Source organism: Salvia splendens, chromosome 16, assembly GCF_004379255.2.
Source record: "Salvia splendens isolate huo1 chromosome 16, SspV2, whole genome shotgun sequence".
In the NCBI taxonomy this organism is placed as follows: Eukaryota; Viridiplantae; Streptophyta; class Magnoliopsida; order Lamiales; family Lamiaceae; genus Salvia; species Salvia splendens.
In genome coordinates, this window is record NC_056047.1 from 6,180,593 (window position 1) to 6,199,596 (window position 19,004).

The 19,004-nt window shown below is 33.6% G+C and overlaps 2 protein-coding genes across 2 annotated transcripts; one reads left to right on the forward strand and one right to left on the reverse strand.

Annotated features, from left to right (window-relative positions):
• Positions 1-830: 830 nt before the first annotated feature.
• On the reverse strand, positions 831-6,439 carry LOC121769808 (fatty acid amide hydrolase-like). The gene is made up of 19 exons (XM_042166568.1): positions 6,122-6,439; positions 5,761-5,867; positions 3,878-3,938; positions 3,433-3,741; positions 3,285-3,362; positions 3,068-3,215; positions 2,881-2,993; positions 2,737-2,812; positions 2,527-2,598; positions 2,415-2,460; positions 2,267-2,341; positions 2,119-2,199; positions 1,941-2,044; positions 1,770-1,862; positions 1,615-1,683; positions 1,483-1,547; positions 1,343-1,404; positions 1,161-1,256; positions 831-1,069 (listed from the first exon to the last, which is right to left on the reverse strand). Exons 1-19 carry the CDS (start codon positions 6,219-6,221, stop codon positions 1,007-1,009), a joined length of 1,818 nt encoding a protein of 605 aa, XP_042022502.1. The 5' UTR covers positions 6,222-6,439; the 3' UTR covers positions 831-1,006.
• Positions 6,440-10,879: 4,440 nt separating this feature from the next.
• On the forward strand, positions 10,880-18,861 carry LOC121769699 (cyclin-dependent kinase E-1-like). Its single transcript, XM_042166434.1, has 16 exons — positions 10,880-11,205; positions 11,699-11,809; positions 12,028-12,131; positions 12,309-12,351; positions 12,509-12,607; positions 12,923-12,992; positions 13,154-13,248; positions 13,374-13,407; positions 13,483-13,567; positions 13,661-13,738; positions 14,348-14,395; positions 15,486-15,518; positions 15,634-15,742; positions 17,693-17,914; positions 18,002-18,071; positions 18,558-18,861. Exons 1-15 carry the CDS (start codon positions 10,987-10,989, stop codon positions 18,068-18,070), a joined length of 1,419 nt encoding a protein of 472 aa, XP_042022368.1. The 5' UTR covers positions 10,880-10,986; the 3' UTR covers position 18,071; positions 18,558-18,861.
• Positions 18,862-19,004: the final 143 nt, after the last annotated feature.

Below are 19,004 nucleotides of genomic sequence, written 5' to 3' on the forward strand. Positions count from 1 at the left end.
CAGGCAGCGCACAAGTTGGGACAGACCGAGGGATCGTTACGGGGGTGATATCGATCGGGGTTTTCTTGATTGTGTTGGAACTTCGACGTTGAGGATCGAGATCCTTAACAGAGCAGTTGTCAGCAATGGTGGCCGACTACAATTCAAGGAGTGGTTGAATGAGTTTGTTGCATGGTGATGAGTGGTATCTAGATAAAGCAAAGAACAAGAAGGGCAGAGACGAAGAAATCGATTCCACACCAAAAACCAGAGAATTCGAGGAGCAGTTGTCAGCAATGGTGGTCGACAATAAAGGGTAGGCCGCCATTGAAGAAGACTACTACAACTGTTGTGGTTACCTATGGTATAAAATGTGTCTTGTTTACAAAATATAGATTCCCTATTATATTTAGAATAATAGATTCAAATAAAAAGCACTTATTGTGAGAATGTTTGGCCTCACAGGGAACCGTTGACGGTGATCTCAAACAAGCATGTTGCGTTTTCATGGTCAAATCTCAAATGTGTGGGTGGTGCTTTCGTTGCAAGGTTCCTGATTTAGAAAGGGTTTGATTGTTCATAACAAGCCGAGCATATGAGACTTTCTCAAACCAGGCTCTGGGTATGGCGGCAGGGAATACCATCCTATTCATATCATATGCCATGTTATTTTGACGAAGGATCGCCTCCACACCCTTTTATCTGGCCCTTGCTCAGATCCAACTTAATTATACCGACGTAAAACTGCGATGGAGGATGCTCATATTGGACACTCCAAGTGTTTACTCTTTCAGGTAGGCCTATTTTCATTACTGTGTATTCCTCAGTTACCTATAATTGGTATACATATGTGATCACATTAGGCAATGTTCATTGAAATTTCTTTAAGTGTTTATCGGCAGAGCTCATTGAGCCACTAGTAAATACTATGAATCCATATGACAATTTTCTCGCCAACAATTGCGAGAAGCTTCTATTCGCAACGCTGAAATGGTATTATTGCATCATGTTTATTACGCACGACAGTTTACTCCTTAGTCAGCATGTCATAAAACACCTCTGGCTTCTTGCATCCTGATATACATAGTGCCTGCACAGAATCAAAGACCCAATAAATTTAAAACTGTGTTTTTTTAACTGCTACCCTTAAATATTTATCAATTGGTGTAAAAAACACTTACTTGCATAGCAGATGCAATGTAAATCAACAAAGACTCTGACCATGGCTTCCCTATAAACTGCAGCCCTATTGGCAACCCACTTCTATCATAACCAACCTGCCATCAAAATATTTAAATATGTCACCAAAATTCATTAATTTTGAATGAAATTTTGGCGAAAGGTGAGAAATTTTGATGAGTACAGGAACTGTGACAGCAGGTAGTCCCAAAAAGTTTCCAGCTATCTGATATCGTACTAATGCAGCTGCAAACATTCCATAATCCATAATTATTAACCTTCTTTCACTAGTAATTTAACAAAGTAGTGTATAAGATTTGATACCTCCATTTATGTAGTCTAGTTCACCGGTTTTCAAGGCGTCATCCTTTATCGTGTAAGCAGTCACCCTGTAACCAAAATGTTATGTTACCATTGACACGAGAGAGATAAACTAAGAGAGGATGAATTTCGTACCCAACAGTTGGACTAACAATCACATCTGCTACAGAAAATATCTTCTCGTGAAATTGCAGCTGACGTCTCCTGCAATCGTCATCTTGACATGATCGATAAAGCTCGAACATCAATCAAACACATCTTTAGAGGAAGTTACATATGATAAATGTTACCGCATTTTCTGTGCATTCAGATACTCATTGCTGTCGAAGGAGTCGTATACAGCAAGGCCTACGCGCACATCCCACCCGATCTCTTCCTTGTTCCTGTTCCAAGGAAATACTCTCTACTTTACTATCTACTGTATATAGTTTGATTAGCAACAATTAAGTAAAAATACTCACACATTTTGTAGGTAGCTCTTGATTGAGTTACTACATTCGGATCCGATTGTTGTATAATGCGATAACCGCATCACCTCTATTTCTGGAATCGTCACCTCTACAGTCTTAACAGCCAACTCCATCGAAGTTAGTCTACAAAAAAGATGATGAAATAATAGAGATCAATATAGTTAGTTACCTTCCATCCATATTTGTCGGATAATTTAGCAACCGCGTTGGAGCAACATGCTTTGATATCATCGGTAGAGTCATCGAACCACTAAAATCACCATATATAAACTCAGTTTTCATCAATAACGAAAAATAAATATTGTATTGTGACAAACCTTTCCATATCTTGCAATCTTGATGTGATCAGACATATAGTTTGCAGATTTGAGCAAGGGCAGGCCTACTCTGGGCTGCACATGATGGTGCGATTTCATGAACGAACAGATCGGAGAAGGAAGGAGAATAGATGCAAAAGGGACTAACCACTGCAGTAGTGGAGGACTCATCGGCTCCAGCAATGGCTGCATAACTGTAGGCTAAACATCTGTCAAATGTTTTCTGGAGAAAAATGAGAGCAGAAATGCGTATAACTTACGCGATAAGCGCATCTTCAACTGTTGCTGTGAGAATCCCAACCATCCCTATTGTGTAGTTTATGGGAAGAACTCTGCAAACCATACAAAAGTAAGTTATTCACTATTTTTATCCTTATTACCAGGATTTCTCCAATCCTACACCCTTATTTATTAACTTGAACTACTAACTTTAACTAGCTAAAATAAAAATAGGCACGGTGCGTGGTTACCCTTGATGAGGCACACGAGAAAAAGTCGGTTTGAAGCCAACCACGCCACAAAGAGCTGCAGGAAGCCTTACAGATCCTACCAAACAACAAAGTGTGTTATAGAAAATTCTTAAAATTTTAGTCACTTTATAGGAAGAATGGAACCTCCTCCATCAACACCAAGTGCGAGAGGGCATAATCCGGCTGCTACCACTGCAGCCGATCCACTCGAAGATCCTCCAGTAATCTTGCTTCTGTTATAAGGGTTTCTAGCAGCCCTATAATCAATCACAGCCACTTATATATCATGTACAAGAGCTAATTGGAAGAGAAAATGCAGAATTATATATACCCATAATGAGGATTGATGCCACTAATTCCAGCTCCAAGCTCATGCATATTTGTTTTGCCAACTATTATGGCACCACATGATCGGAGACACTTTACACAGTACGCGTCGTTTCGACATTCCCTCACTTTCTGCATCCACTTTGTACCTCCTATATATTTTTTGTTAGCACTTCAAAAAATGGACATAATTAAAAAAAAGTGCCTAATTAGTGTATAACCTGTAGTTGGATATGGCATACAATCGATCTCGTCTTTAACAGCTACTGGAACTCCATCTAACACGGATATCGCCTCTCCTGCAGATCATATACTAATAAGCAAAACTCAAAAAGTTTTCATGCTGTGCATGAATAATGAATTCATTACCTCGTTGATGGCGAAGAGTTGATTCTGCAGCCTGGCTAAGAATGTCGTCGATGCAGTAGTTGATGAAGAAGGACATATCCGATGATTCCTTAGCACAAGCTATGAATCTCTCTGCAACCTTTGTAGGAGTTGTCTCCCCGGATTTGTATGCCGAGGCGTAGTCAAGAACTGTCCAACGATGGAAACTAGGTTGTGGAATCCTAGGTTCTTGTTCGTCTACGAATGATCTAAGACATTTTGCAGCTTCTTCAACTTTTTCTTGAGGTGGTGCATTGGGGTCTATGTTTATTGTTTCCTTTTCCTCATCTCCTGTTTATATGACTAATTAAATTCTCATTTTTGTAAGAGTTGTCGCCATCTAATTAAATGGATTTAATTTTGTGTGCAAAATAAAAATACATTCAAAATTGTCATCTTAATTCGGAAAAGTGATTGTATATCTAACCTTGATGTGGATGCAAAGGAACAAAAAGTGGCTCTTCTTGTAACTCTGCAAACGAGACGAGCTGCGAAATGCAGCAATAATATTGAGACATATGTTACAAATTCCAATAATTATATTGTGAACATTTTTATCAAGATTAACATTTTCATAAAATTGACCAGAAATTAATAATATGACATTCACATTGCATTAATAAATATAATACTACTTTTCTTTAGTAGTTACGAAATAAAAATTGAGATTCACTTCATTAGTCATTACCACTAATATAAGAGCACTAGAGCACTTAAATGAAGTAGGTATTAAACTTTTGTTTATATTCATTTAATACAAGCTGTAAAAAATCTCTTAATTTTATACTCCATTGTACTTTGTAGCCTATACGGATTTTGAATAGTTAATAAGTATTAATTGAGAATTAATATATATTAATTAAATCTGTTTGTATTTAATTACGAGATGCACGAAAATGTTTTGCTTACGAGTTTGCAGTTTCACACTCCAGCAATTTAATTTAACTTTCTACACGCCATAAAATTAAATGACTGATAGTGTGGTTCAACAATCCCATTTTGTGATATAGTGATAAATATGGATTTATTAATTTCTCTAAAAAGAAGACACTCTTTCGTCCCATTATTATGTACTCCCACCGTCCCAATTAAGTTGAGACATAACTTTTGGGCACGGAGATTAAGAAATTGGGTTGAAAAGTAGAAGATAGGAATAAAGTGGGAAAGATAAAAATAGAATAAAGTAGATAGTGGAATAAAGAAAGAATGATTGAATGTTTTGTTTTTTTTTTAAAAAGGGAAATGACTCAACTTAGTTGGGACCTTCCAAAGAAGAATATGACTCAACTTAGATGGGACGGAGGGAGTATTATGGTCCATATCTTTGCTAAAAATTCTATTTCGCTATTAAATTTCATTCCACTATTAAATATTTCATATTATTATTTTTGGATGTCGGCTAGTAAATTCATATTTCCCTTCTATTATTTAAATTTCATTCCATTATTAAAAAAATCATATTTATTATTTTTGTCCTAATACTTTTTTATACAAGGAATATTTCATAAAACTCGTGGTGAATTAAAGTAGAATATTTAGTATTTGGGAACATATGGAATATTTTATTTTATGCTAGAAGAAACATGAGCTATGCATTCTAGAATTTGAATTATTGAAGATATATGGATTGGCATTTAGTATTGAGAATTGAAGAACTAATTATAAAAAAAAATCTATTATACAATTAAACTTGATGGCGCATATAAAAACCAAGCGGAAATAATTTTGATTTGAGAATTTTAATTCAAGTACCAAATTGAAGGGACCAAATATTTCGGTACCATTTTTCATGTTAGGTTTCAATAAACTCACCCATCAAGTGACTATAACTATATATATGAAAAAAATATCGTTTGTTTCAACTCAATTAATGATTGTATATACCAATTTTATCATTCCAAACTAACCAATGTAATAGCGACTTCTCGAAAGGGACCTTGCTTGCATACGGCTTATAGGAATCCCCTTTTCCACCAAATAAGTTACAACGCCTTTTTCACCTCCATACATCGGTTTTTACAATTAGTGATAATATAATTAATTATATTAAAAAGTATGGTAAATTGTCAGAAAAATTATAAAGTTTGGCCAAATGCTTGTTATTCCACAACTTTTAAATATAAGTTAATTAGATAATTTTGACATTTTTTCAATTAACTTTATTTCAACTTCTAAAATCCAAATGAGACTAAATGAGAAAAATTATGGAATTGACCAGAATTTGATAAAACTTCATGATTTTTAGCGGTGACTTTGTCCAAAAAATAAGCTAACAAAAAGGTCAATAAGGAAATCAAGAAATTGAATTACCTTGTGAATTAGATTGTTCTTCTTGAGAAAGTAGAGTAACATGCCTCCCAAAATTGACTCCAACAACCAAGCAAACACTTTCACCAAGAGACCAGCCATGCGAGGAGCTATATGCATATGTATGTATATCCATCAATCAATTAAATAGAAAAAAAAAAAAAGATGAAAATATGAACCATATATAGTTGATTTTTGATTTTCCCACTCTTTGAGATCAATGCATGCTTGCATGCATGATGTAATATATTGATCAATAATACTACTAATTATAATAATAATTGATTATATATTTATATAGTATATATGTGTCTTTTTTCACATAGAATTGACTATGTTACTATTACATAAATTCTAAGCTAACCTTTGACATTGGCTCGGAGATAAAACTCATCGCTGTCGGGGCCGAGATCTACATCGGCGGCGGCCTTGTAAACGACGCCGTTATCCTTGAAAATACCCATCTCTAGTTACTCTATGTTTTTATATGTCTATATATATATATATAATGGAAATGTTTGTGAAGAACAAGAGCTATAGTGTGTGCTGATGATAAAGATGCTGATAGAGGAAAAAAGGGAAGAAATAGTAGCTGTGGGGGCGGAGATGGCAATGAAAAATGAAGAAGAAGAAGTTGGAGGTAAAGTGTGGCACATGCTTATTAATGTGTGTGGGGGTGTTAAGAAAAAAACAACACCATCAAATACTAAATTCATGTTTAAGGTACAAAATTTAAGTCAAGTAGTTATCCCCTCTCTCTAGAAATCACGATTCTACCTAACTTCAACATAGATAGTGCTAAGTGACGCTAATAAGACAATTCCGTTCTAACCAATAAGTTGAGGGTTGGAGTCATTCCGAGTATGCATTTATGAGTGTAGATTGTAGAGTATTTCAGAGTTGGTGGATCTATAAGGAGTATATGGCTCTAACAAATTTAAACTTGCATTTTATTATATAAAATAGAAGTTTATTATGTTTCTTGATTATTTTTACAATTACAAAAATAAATTAATAGTAGAATGTGAGTGTGACATGGAAAATACATATTGTGAAATGGAACCTCAAGATGGATATTCGATTTCTCCATGATGTCTCATTAATGATGTTTATGAATTCATTGTAAATTGGTGGAGTTGTTTTGGTTGAGAAGGTGTTGCCCATATCGTTTTAAATATAAGTATCAATAAATAACCTTGCAAAATGAATAATCTATTAAATACTACAATTATGATACTAGATTCTACTTTGACATTCAACCCTCTCACATTTACCCAACTACAAATTAAAAGGCTCACCTCCTTTTTGGGTAAAACTCATCTACTTCAAATTTTGTTGGCAACACCTAATTAATTAATAGTATCCGCTAAAGCTTCCAATCATTTTACATTATTAAATGATTTTCATCACCCACAGCTAGAAAAGAGAAAAATTGAAAACGAAAGAGCGTAACAATTAGGCGAAAGTAGGAAAAGGCAAAGTTAAATTGGTCGCATTTATCTATTATTTGATAGAATTATTATTTGTTATTATTAATTGCGAGATATATATAAAAATTGATTAGCCTTTTCAAATGAAGGTAATTAAGTTGCACACTTTTCCCGGTTCCGTTTAAATTGTTTCCGTGTGTTGGTGCATAATTATGAAACGTAAATTGGGGTAAAGCCATTTTTTTCTTTAACACTTATTAATGCATTAATTATTTGAATAAACGTATTTTTTAAGGGGGCTACTGAAAAGTTTGAGTTCGATTTTGATTTTCTATATACAGTCATAATTTTTTTAAAAAAATATCTTGTTTTAGTTATTTATCTTAAGCTAAAGTTCACACATTAGTAATTAACCAATAAAAATGTTTGCTTATATAGTTGCTTTAGTGTCAAAGACGATAACTTTAAACTTTTTTTTTTCATATATAGAGTCTAGCTAGTCATAGTTTTAGCAGAGAGATTAGTGACCATTGTGATTGTAGATTGACTGTGTAAACCTATGTTAATTAATGCTGACTATAGCGTACTTAGTGATGTTAGTACTCCATTAATTATCTTTTCTGACCAAACAGCTCTTTTGACTATCCCAAATGTTGATTAACTGTGCAAAATATAGTGTAGACCTATGTTAATTAATTTTATTTTATACATGTATGTCATTTTCAATTTTGCATCTATCATAAACTTCAGAAAAATTGAAACTTTGTTATTTTTTAATTATATTTTTTTAAAAAATTAACTTAGTAGAATTTTAATATACTTCAAGCATTTATCTTTTTTCATGTAGTAAAAAGAAAAGACTCAAGCTTAGAGAAGCGATCAAAGAGTCCAAAAACAATATTCCTAGTAAATTTATAAAAGTAAGGCAACAAACAACCGATCTCGAAAAAGTATAAACCATCATCTAGCTACCTACAATAAATGCAACACCTAAAGCTACAATAGTCAACTGGTAACTTCGAACAGAAAACAACAACATAGTCATTCGAGGTCGAAAAAACAGGATAAAAACTACCCAAACAATCGGAGAAGAAAAGAGGAAGCAACATAAGATTAAAATTAATCTTTTCATTAAATATGACTTGTACAATGAAAAAATGTGTGAAATTCTTATATAACAAAATTAAAAGTACGAAGACATGAAAATGTATTATAGCCCCAACATATGTTATCAAAATTAATTTAGTGACTGTGATTTTTGATAATAGTACAATACCGGAATTGGCCAGTCAATCGGAAGGGATTACCTCATACATTTGCATACTAGATTTTATAATACTACACCTAGCAAGTCTCAAAATTTCCCTTTTTATTTTTTATTTTATTTTATTATGATGATTTACTTTTTAAAAATATTTATATAGAAAGAATGTCTCTCTTATATAAAATAAACTAAAGCTTGACCAAATTTTATGTTTTTTAATATAAATAATATAACTATATATTCTATAAAAATAATTGTAAAATTTTATTAAGTTTAAAAAGTTGACATAATTAGTTGACTATATTTTTAAAAATCCGGTCTCATTATACTAGAATCAACCAATTATGTCAAACTTTTTTAATTAATTAAAATTTTACAATTATTTTTATGGAGTACTATATTTTGTATATTATTTTGTATTTCGACAATAGCTATATAAAATATGAAATTTGGTCAAATTCTAGTTAATTACATTTTTATATAAAATCGACATCTTTTACAGATATTAAAAATTATATAATCTCAATAAAATTAGAAAATAAATAGTATTAAATAATTTTTTTAATTTTTGGAATACATAAAAATTTAATCTTTTTATATAAATATTGTGAAGTAAATAAAGTTTGACTTATTAAATATTTTTAACAACAGTTACGTAACTTCTTTGATTAAATATAATAAGCAAAAGTGCATGAAATAACAAAACTACTTTGATTAAATATGGTAGTAAGAAAATGAAGGAAATAATTTTTAGTAATAACTTTTTTACCATAAAATGGGATACACTTGTCAAATATTTAGTAGTGTATTATAAAATGTAGTATATAAATGTATGAGGTGATCCCTTCCGCCAATCAATGCTTTCGAGTTTCAACTGCTGTTTGTCAGGTGCCACTAATTTCTCAGCAAATAAAATTACTCTCCTCATGCTTATTGTAAAGTATAGTACTATAACTTTGTAATTTAAATTTAATGACAGCTATTGTTACTTCCACGGGTTTCTCTACTTTCCATTCCATAATGTATTTTATTTTCTCACTTCGATTATCTCGTGATGAGATTAGCCGTAGTTACACAAGCATTTTAAAATTATTATAATAAAATTAAATTTGATTCATAACTTAAAATTTACAATGTGAAAAAATAACATAACAAGTATAGAAAGTTACGTTAATTAATACTCCATCATGATATTTATTCAGACTAAACATATATACACTAGAAAGTTTCTCATATTTAAAAAGCAACAACAATTTGAAACAGAATCTAACAGTATAACTGTATAAGCATCTCTCCCTTAACTATTTTTTATATAAAAAAAAAGAGGAGATGAGAATGAATATAACTATACGACTATACAAGTGTTTATCTTTCTGGTGGAAATAAAATTGGAAAATACAGAAAGACACTTTTAAATAATAGTACTCCTACTAATGTAGAAAGTAGTAATCTTGACATAAAAAATCAATTAATCTAAAAGTTAGAAGGTGGGGTAGATTTTGCTTTGATAACATCTGAAGAAAATGGGAGATTGATTGAGAACGAATAGGAGAAGTTGTACCTATGCTGACCACTTTTTAATTTTTAACTTTCTCTTATACAGTAAATTCATTCCTTCACGATTAGAGTGTCAGTTGAATTCAACACAGATTTTAAGAAAAATAAAATAAAATAAATGAAAAAAAATATAATATGAGTTCTAATTTTTATATATTAATTTTATAACAAAATGCAAGTGAAGTGAATATACTTACATTTATAATAAAAAATGAAATGAGACTTTTATTGGTGAACAGACTAAAATTGAAAAACGAGACAGTTAATCTCGGAAGGAAGGAGTATTAGACTATTAACCCTCACCACATTGATAAAAAAATCCAAACTATAAAGTCATTTTCTGAAATTGTTTGTATAATTCAATTTACTTTGTGACTTTCAGTTTAGACAATAAATGTAGTTTAAGATTAAGTTGTGAGATTATTTCAATTAGAAGAGGGTGAATGAGATTAATTATCACATGATTATCCATCTAGGATTGACTTGTAAGATTCAGTCTCATGAACAAAACACAATACATATTTAATCCCGAAATATAATTTTGCAAACTAAACAAAACTTAGTTTTCACAAATTTATTTAAAAAATTCTTATGAGTTGTATAGACTCGAGGTTAATTCTTGGATCATACAAATCATATATTTCAGGTAAAAATGTTTATTTATTTTATAATTTATTTCATCTTCATTTAATTTATGTATACAATTTCTTAATTTCCACTCCTAAAAGAATGTATCTATTTGCAGATATTTTAATTTGTGGTGTGGGCCTTCTTGTTGTTGGGCCGTAATTCAGTTAGCCCATCTCTTTTGGGCTAAAATCAAGTGGTAATATAGAATGAGAAAGCGGTTCAACCGTAGTAACAACACACACTGATTTTCCGGCCAATGTCAAAGCTTCGATCGGAGATGATATTTTCCCACTAGTTTCAATTTGAGGTGGTGAAGCACATCGCAACAAAATTCGGAAAATTAATCGAATGGGGGACGGAAGGCTGAGCAATTCGGGAAGCAACAGCAGTAGCAAGCCGGAGTGGCTGGAGCAGTACGACGTGATCGGTAAAATCGGGGAAGGGACCTATGGACTCGTGTTCTTGGCCAAGATAAAGTCCAACCGTTCCAAATCCATAGCCATCAAGAAGTTCAAGCAGTCAAAGGACGGAGACGGCGTCTCTCCCACCGCAATTCGAGAAATCATGGTCAAAATTCAATCTTTCTTGCCTTCTTTTCGTGTGTTTATGCCCTTAATTGCCAGTCACGTATGTTTCTTTTTACTGCGGTGTTGGTTGGAGGGATTTCTGTTTTCCTTCTTGGGTTCAATTGAATGAGGGCGATCGTTTTCTTTTGATTTTATGGTTGGGTGTGTGTAGAATGAAGAAATTAAGAGTTTGGTGTTTATTTTTTTTTATATTCTTTCTCTACGTATCTTTATGTATCATGTTGGAATTCTGTAGTTCGGCCATTTTTTTTATGAGTGACAAAGAAACATGAAATAAGAATTTATTTCACTAATTCATGTGTTCACTTTCCGGACTTATTTTGTCATTTTTCTGTGTTCAAATTCAAGGATATGACTTTTTTATTCATGCATTACTTTTACATTTATCAAGACTTTACCTATTCTTGAATCTTGATTATAACTCTCACCATTGCCCCACTGGTTGAATTTTGTGTTATTGTGCCTTTCTTCAGTTGCTTAGGGAGATTTCTCATGAGAATGTGGTAAAGCTTGCAAATGTGCACATCAATCATGCAGATATGTCGCTTTATCTGGCTTTCGACTACGCTGAGCACGACCTTTACGTGAGTAAATTTCTCGATTATAACTTTCGTGAGCACGCATGCTGTCTTACTCATTCATGTATTACTTTGAACTGAGATAGATCTCTATGTCTGAACTTGGGAAATAGTAGCATCAGCTGCCCAAAGAAGATAAAAATGACAAATACATTTATGAACGTAATAATGTTCCGTCAATCTGACTGCTGCATAAATGATTGACATCGTTTGGATCACGGCAGGAAATCATCCGACATCACAGGGACAAGGTCAACCAATCAATCAACCAATACACCATTAAGTCAATTTTGTGGCAGCTTCTTAATGGTCTAAACTATCTTCACAGGTTGTGCATATGTTATTTCATATCTTTTGCATAATTAGTATGATAGTGATGATTTGTGATCCCTTTGTTTTCACAAAGTTGTAATCTTGTTAGGTTTATTTCCCCCCCCCCCAGTTTTTCTTGTCAATTCAAAGTTTTAGACCTCAATTAACGCTTGCAATAAAAAAATCTGTGCAGTAATTGGATTGTTCACCGGGATCTAAAGCCATCAAATATCTTGGTAAGGGGATTTTATTAGTTTTGTTGCCATTTTCCTCTTGTTATGTTCATATGGAGTATAATTCTAATTTTCTTATGTGCCCTAATAATGGTGCAATTTCCTACTGATACTAACACAAGCTCTTCCTTTCGATTTTTCTTCAATTCCTGCTAACCAGGTAATGGGTGATGGGGAAGAACATGGAGTTGTAAAAATTGCTGATTTTGGCCTTGCAAGAATTTACCAAGCACCCTTAAAGCCACTATCTGAAAATGGGGTAAGAGAATACCTTCTTCCCCAATTTCGGTACTAGGCATGCTTCCCAACCCCAGGTCCACTTCTGGCATTATTTGTTATTGCAGTTTGTAGACCGTCCTACTTTAAGTTATTCTCCACATTTTTTGTAGAATTTTTTAAGCAACATGGATGGTGAACTTTATGTAATACATCACACTTTGATAATAAAAATATGAAAAAATGGAAAAATATGAAATGTGCCATTTTTGGACGAGACCCTCTTTTAGTCCCAAGTTCCTGTGTGTGCCTGAGTTCCTATATTGATCATTTTATCTTTTAATTTTATGAACTGTAGGTTGTAGTTACCATTTGGTATCGTGCGCCTGAGTTACTCCTTGGAGCTAAGCACTATACGAGTGCTGTAGGTAATATCCATTCAGATATCATCTCTCTCTCTCTATTAATGCAGGCCTTTTAAGTCAAATTATCTTAGACATATTTCATTCTATAAACCCTTAATGAAACAAAATCCATACCAATAGTTATTACATTTGCTAATTTGTGGCCTTTCTGATTTATGTGGAAGATATGTGGGCTGTCGGGTGCATCTTTGCAGAGCTATTAACTCTGAAGCCTCTATTTCAAGGGCAAGAAGTCAAAGGAACACCAAACCCATTTCAGGTGTGATTTTTATCTTTTCTGTAGTGTTTTCTGGCTATGTATTGTACCAGGTATGCGGCTTGTCTCTCAGTATTCATCTGTGTTTTTTCTAGCTATGTGTTCTGAAATTTGTTCTAATGATGCAGCTTGACCAACTTGATAGAATATTTAAGGTGCTAGGTGAGAATGCCTTTTTAATGATTCAACTTTTTGTAATTTTTGTGTATAATTGCTGACCAATGCTTTTGGCTTTAGGCCATCCCACACAAGAAAAGTGGCCAACACTTGTAAATCTTCCACATTGGCAGGCTGATTTGCAACACATTCAAGGGCGTACATAGTCAGTTTTCTTTGCTCTGTTATTGATGTTCTGGAGGGCCTCTAGTTTTTAGTATATGTGATTAACATAATTTACTTATTTTTATCTGTGCAGCAATAATGCTGGACTTTACAATGTAGTTCATCTACCTCCAAAAAATCCAGCATATGACCTTTTGTCAAAGATGCTCGAGTATGTGATTGTAGTTAAATTCATGCACATATTGGTTTCAGTAACTTTTCCAATTACGCATGTGCTTAGTGCGTTGAAGACTCAGTTAAAAGATTCTACTGGGATTTCTTGTTTCCATATAGTATTATACTTCTTTACTCAATGTTTAGATAGTAATTAATCATTGAATTGCTGTTGAGAATTGATTGACAATTAATCGTACCATATACAGTTATAAAATCAAGTGCTTGTGAGCAAAAGGAAGCATTTTATATGAGGGTAATAGCCTGTGTACTCCGCTAATCCATTTAGTTTGAATGAAATAGGACAGTTTTGGAAGATTTTGAGTAATAACTGGACGATCTATGGAGAGGTTGAAATGTAGCAATGTGTAGTGTAAACTTTCAAGAAAAGAAAGTTTAAAGTTTCCTTGTGAGAGGCATTATTAGAGATCGGGGGTTAGACTTTCAGAATGGATTATCTTCTTTGTTTGGGTGGATGTTTTCCCCTTTGTTGTATTTAAATTGTCTGGTAAATATATTGATTAAAACATCTCAGTTTCTTTAGTAACTAGTGCAGTTATTGTTAAGTTTTACGATTCAGATACAATCCATGTTTGGTTATTTACAGGTATGATCCTAGAAAAAGAATAACAGCTACACAAGCTCTTGAGCATGAGTATGTAACTGACTTCTCTTTACTGATATGGCCCCTTCCTTGGATTTTACATTCACTTGCATATACTCTTTATTTGTGGCTTCTTTATGATGTATTTACGAATTTATTTCCCAATTTGTTGAACAGCAGTTATTGCTTGCTCATCTGTGTTTCTTCATGCATCCATTCTTGATGGATTTATACTTTTCCGGTTCTTGAAAGACTTGTGCTGTCAACCATTTTTCTCGTGTTATCTTGGGTTACCTGGCCTATAATGCAAGTTGATCGCTTAATTCAACCAGTCTTGATTGATGACCACAAGCCTGCTAAATGACCCGTGTCATCGAAAAAAAATTACTCATTTGCGTCATGCCCTTCTCATGTTTAACTGCTAGAGTAGAAACTTTAGAATTCCATCTCCCAACTTAGAAGCTCAGTCCTTCCAATAAATAGTTGTTAATTGTGGCACTGTTAGCATGATGATCTATCTTTTAATGTTCGCTACTGCCTAACATCAGCAACTCACTAACTTGACTATAGAGTCTAACCAACACTATTGCATTTAACACTTAGGACCTGTTTGGTAAGTAAGATGTGCTAACTTGATGTACATAATAACTTATCTGGATTTAGTTTGTTAATGTAAAAAATGGCTGTTAGGGCAACCATGCTAACTTAATTGTGCTTCCAAATGGCTGTTGATCCTATATACCTTTTCTATCTTGGACTCATTTACTCTACCAAACGAAGCCTTAATATGTTCCACAAGCAGCAGGATAACAGAGAAAAATTTCCCCCATCAAGTGGACAGTGGGAATTGGTAAATAAGTGATGTGCAAAAAATTATGGGCATTTGTGGGATTCATCATAAGAATCAAGTTTTTTAGATGTTACTGTTCTAAAGCTTCATGGATATTCCAGTAGTTTCTCATACCCCCCTTCATTTTTCATCCCTTCTACCTTTCACTTTTTCTTTTCTGTAAACCTCTTCATTTATTTATACCAGGATATATTCTGCTTTATCCAGACAGTTATGTTTGGTAGTTTTGAAGTGTCACCAATTTCACAAACATGGTATTCTAATTAGTTTTCCTATTTTCCTGGTCTGCAGGTATTTTCGCATGGAACCTTTTCCGGGTTGCAAGTATGTGGCTATACTCCTGGAATTATGGATGACCTTCTAGTTATCGTTCTAAGCACTTTATGTCTTACGATACATTTATGCACTAACATGAATGTTGATATCTGAATTGTGCCAGCGCTTTGGTACCTCCACAACCAGGAGATAAAGTTGTTAACTACCCAACTCGTCCTGTGGACACAGGAACTGATATTGAGGGAACTATCAGTCTCCAACCCTCACAACCGGTAAGTTTACCAAATGCTTGGCTTCTTCACACATGTATTCAATGTTTCTTCAAAATTGTTGCTAATGTAGCTGAGTACTATATGGTTTTCAATGTCTTGATCATGTCTTTGCGATAGACCTGCTGCAACGCTTAGACTTATTATATGAATCTTCTGCCAGCTAAATGCTAATCACATGTCTAGAATTGTTTTATTTACCCCGTGTTATTGTCAACAAAACATAAACAAAATACATACTCCATCCGTCTCCGTTGCTGAAAAGTATGAACATTTGGTTCGGCACGGGTTTTAATGTATAATTGGTAAAGTAAGAGTGAGAGATAAAGGGTAGTGTAAGTAGTGTTAGTGGATAGTGAGCTCCATAGTGTAGTGTAATCATATAAGTTGTAAAGAAAATGATGTGTAGGGGTAATATGATGTTTAACTATTCCAAAATTAGAAAGTTCATACTTTTTCAGGGACGGACTAATAAGGAAATAGTTCATACCTTTCGGAGATATTTTAATAAGTGAAAGTATCTCATGGAAAATTATGTTACAAATATGGGAAAAAATTGTATTCTCATTGTCATTTGGAAAACGTAATAATCTATCCAGGTAATAGTGGTGAATTTATTATACTGCACTTAAAAACGACCCCAAATCTGATGTTAGAGACTTAGAGTAAATCCCCAGAGAGAAGAACCTTCCTGCTCCCAAGCGCAGTTTCGCCCAATATTTGCTAAATGTTTATAATTGCAAGGATCAAAGCCATATTTATTCTAAATTGACTCTAAACAGACCGTAGTCAATCCCAACACAAAGCCAAGGCCCAATTAACTAACTACCTAACTGACTAAACATAAAATAGTAACTGAATAGCAATAATAAGATACAAGAAACATCAATTCCAACACGACTCTGCTGCTCAAACACTGCTTCAGCTTCATGTTTCTTCTTCCTTGAATAAACTGTCTCTAAAATGATGTGGGGGATTTATCGATCTCAATATGGGTTTTCGACTGCCAAGAGAAAGTTTCCAGAATGTTTGAAATGGTCAACAATACGGAAACATGAGATATTTTCAATGAGTACATAATCAGTAAATATTTCTGTTGGACTTCATTCTTTTATCTTTTATGTTAACTAATTTACAAGACATGTATAATTGGTTTTATGTATTTTGATGTGAAAATTCGCCAACAGGGAGGCGATTCATACTGCTTACCCCTGAAATATGATAGAAAAAATCGATCTCCATGGGAAGAAACTAGTTAGCCCCATAAACAAATTTGTACGGACTTGGTGCCAAAATGAACATTCAGGGATAAATTATCCCTCAGATGCTAAGTAAGAAATTTAACTGAGTGGAGAGTAAAAAATTTCCGTTCTTAAGGTGAATGTAGATATGATGACGGTGAAAGAAATTTTGTTTTAAGAATTAACCAATTAGGGATGAAAAAGGTGAAAAAGATGAAACTTGTAAAGTGTATTTGTACAGGCTCAACGAATTTAGTTGTCTTAGGAATCTATATGCAGTTGAATCACATGTGGTAGTGTGGTGCTTATCACACAAAAGAGAACCATCAGAATCGAGTTGAACCAAATTACTGCTACTTTTTTTTGTTTTCGCCTGGAGTCTTTCTTGGATCTACTCGATACTGTTTACTTTATCCAAATATAAAAGACTCAGGCATCAATATTCTTGTCTAGTATCAGATAACATAAACAAAAATAGTTGAATTAAGTCAGGGCAGAAGAGAAATGCTCATCATAATACAAGGATATATAAGGAATACCATGTACTAGGAACTGAATCATGCATGAGTAATGCATAAATAGGTCCAGCCTAGTAAGCTTGTTACATGTAAGCATAAATGCTTTTGGTTACATTAACCATGTAGCAGATCTGCTTTTGTCTTGATAATTTCCATCTCATCTCATAGAGGCTTTTTGCGTTTTCTTTTATTAGGTATCTTCTGGGAATACTATGTCTGGGTCAATGTCAGGTGCCCATGCAATGCAAAATAGATCAATACCTCGGCCGATGCCCATGGTAGGCATGCAGCGGATTCAACCTCCAGGAATCCCTGCTTACAATCTTGCTTCACAGGCAGGTATGGGAGGAGGAGTCAATCCGGGTGGTATGCCTATGCAACGGGGTGTTTCTGCCCAGGCTCACCAACAGCAGCAGGTTTGTGGTGTTCAGGCAATAATAGTGCGGAACGTTTATGATAGTTTATGTTCCTTCCTAAACAGTATCTATTTTCTCTTATAATAGTTGAGAAGGAAAGATCCTGGAATGGGAATGACAGGATACCCTCCGCAGCAGAAAAATAAGCGCTTTTAAGGTAATACTCTTGGTAGCTTTTCAGTTTAGTTCTAGATATTTTTTATCTCTGAAATCCACTTGGAAAAGTGGAGGCATTGCAGTGTGTAGCCTTCATAGCTGATTTTGATGTTTTTGGCTGGATTGGTTTCCAAGATTCATTACGTATGGCATATTTGGTAACAATTACTTTCGAAGAAGTTAGATAAATAACTTAGCATTGTGAAATTCTTTTGCTCATTCATTTTACAACTGTTAATCTTGAGTTTTGTTTAATCACCAAGTCAAATATTGCAACTTATTGCTTGCTCTCTCTGTCCATTTCACGGTTCTAGTTGTCTATCGAGTTTGATCGTGTGGTAATTGTTCATGTATTGTTTTTTCAGACATGAACCTGTAAAGTTTAGACAACATGAATTTAAGAGGACCTATGTATGTTGTGTTTGGAAAGAAGTAGTTTCGATTTAGCCATCTGTTCTAATTCCAACATTGTACATTCTCCGCGCAGAAACCACCGAGGTTTCCATTTCTAAACAGCAGATGTGACACGATCACTAACGAAGTACACGATGAATATCTACACAAAGAGATGAAGATGAAGATGAAGATGAAGAGGTGGTGAATGCTGCTAGAAACTTCATATCTACTACTTATTTGTATAGTTTCTTCAATTTAAGTTGATAGTTTTATTTAGATATTTATGTACTCATTCTGCCTTTGTAACCAAGTAAAGCGCGTCAGAAAAGATAAGCTTACAAAATTACATGGTTACCTCTTTTGGGATTGTGTGAGAGAATCTTTATCTTTTCTTACTTTTCTCCAAAAATAACAAAATAAAAAACAAAAATAAGTTCCTAAATTAATAATACAGTCGTTTACTCTTTATATTTATGTATATATGTAACACAAATATTTGTTAAAATTCGAAAATGCAACAGGTAGGAAATTTGTCCAG

Coding starts and splice junctions, on each gene's coding strand:
- LOC121769699 (XM_042166434.1), top strand. CDS start 10,987: ATGGGGGACGGAAGGCTGAGCAATTCGGGAAGCAACAGCAGTAGCAAG. Junction 11,810..12,027: donor ACGCTGAGCACGACCTTTAC/GTGAGTAAATTT, acceptor GGATCACGGCAG/GAAATCATCCGACATCACAG. Junction 12,352..12,508: donor TAAAGCCATCAAATATCTTG/GTAAGGGGATTT, acceptor CCTGCTAACCAG/GTAATGGGTGATGGGGAAGA.
- LOC121769808 (XM_042166568.1), bottom strand. CDS start 6,221: ATGGGTATTTTCAAGGATAACGGCGTCGTTTACAAGGCCGCCGCCGAT. Junction 5,868..6,121: donor TCTCCGAGCCAATGTCAAAG/GTTAGCTTAGAA, acceptor ATATGCATATAG/CTCCTCGCATGGCTGGTCTC. Junction 3,216..3,284: donor TATGCCATATCCAACTACAG/GTTATACACTAA, acceptor AAAAATATATAG/GAGGTACAAAGTGGATGCAG.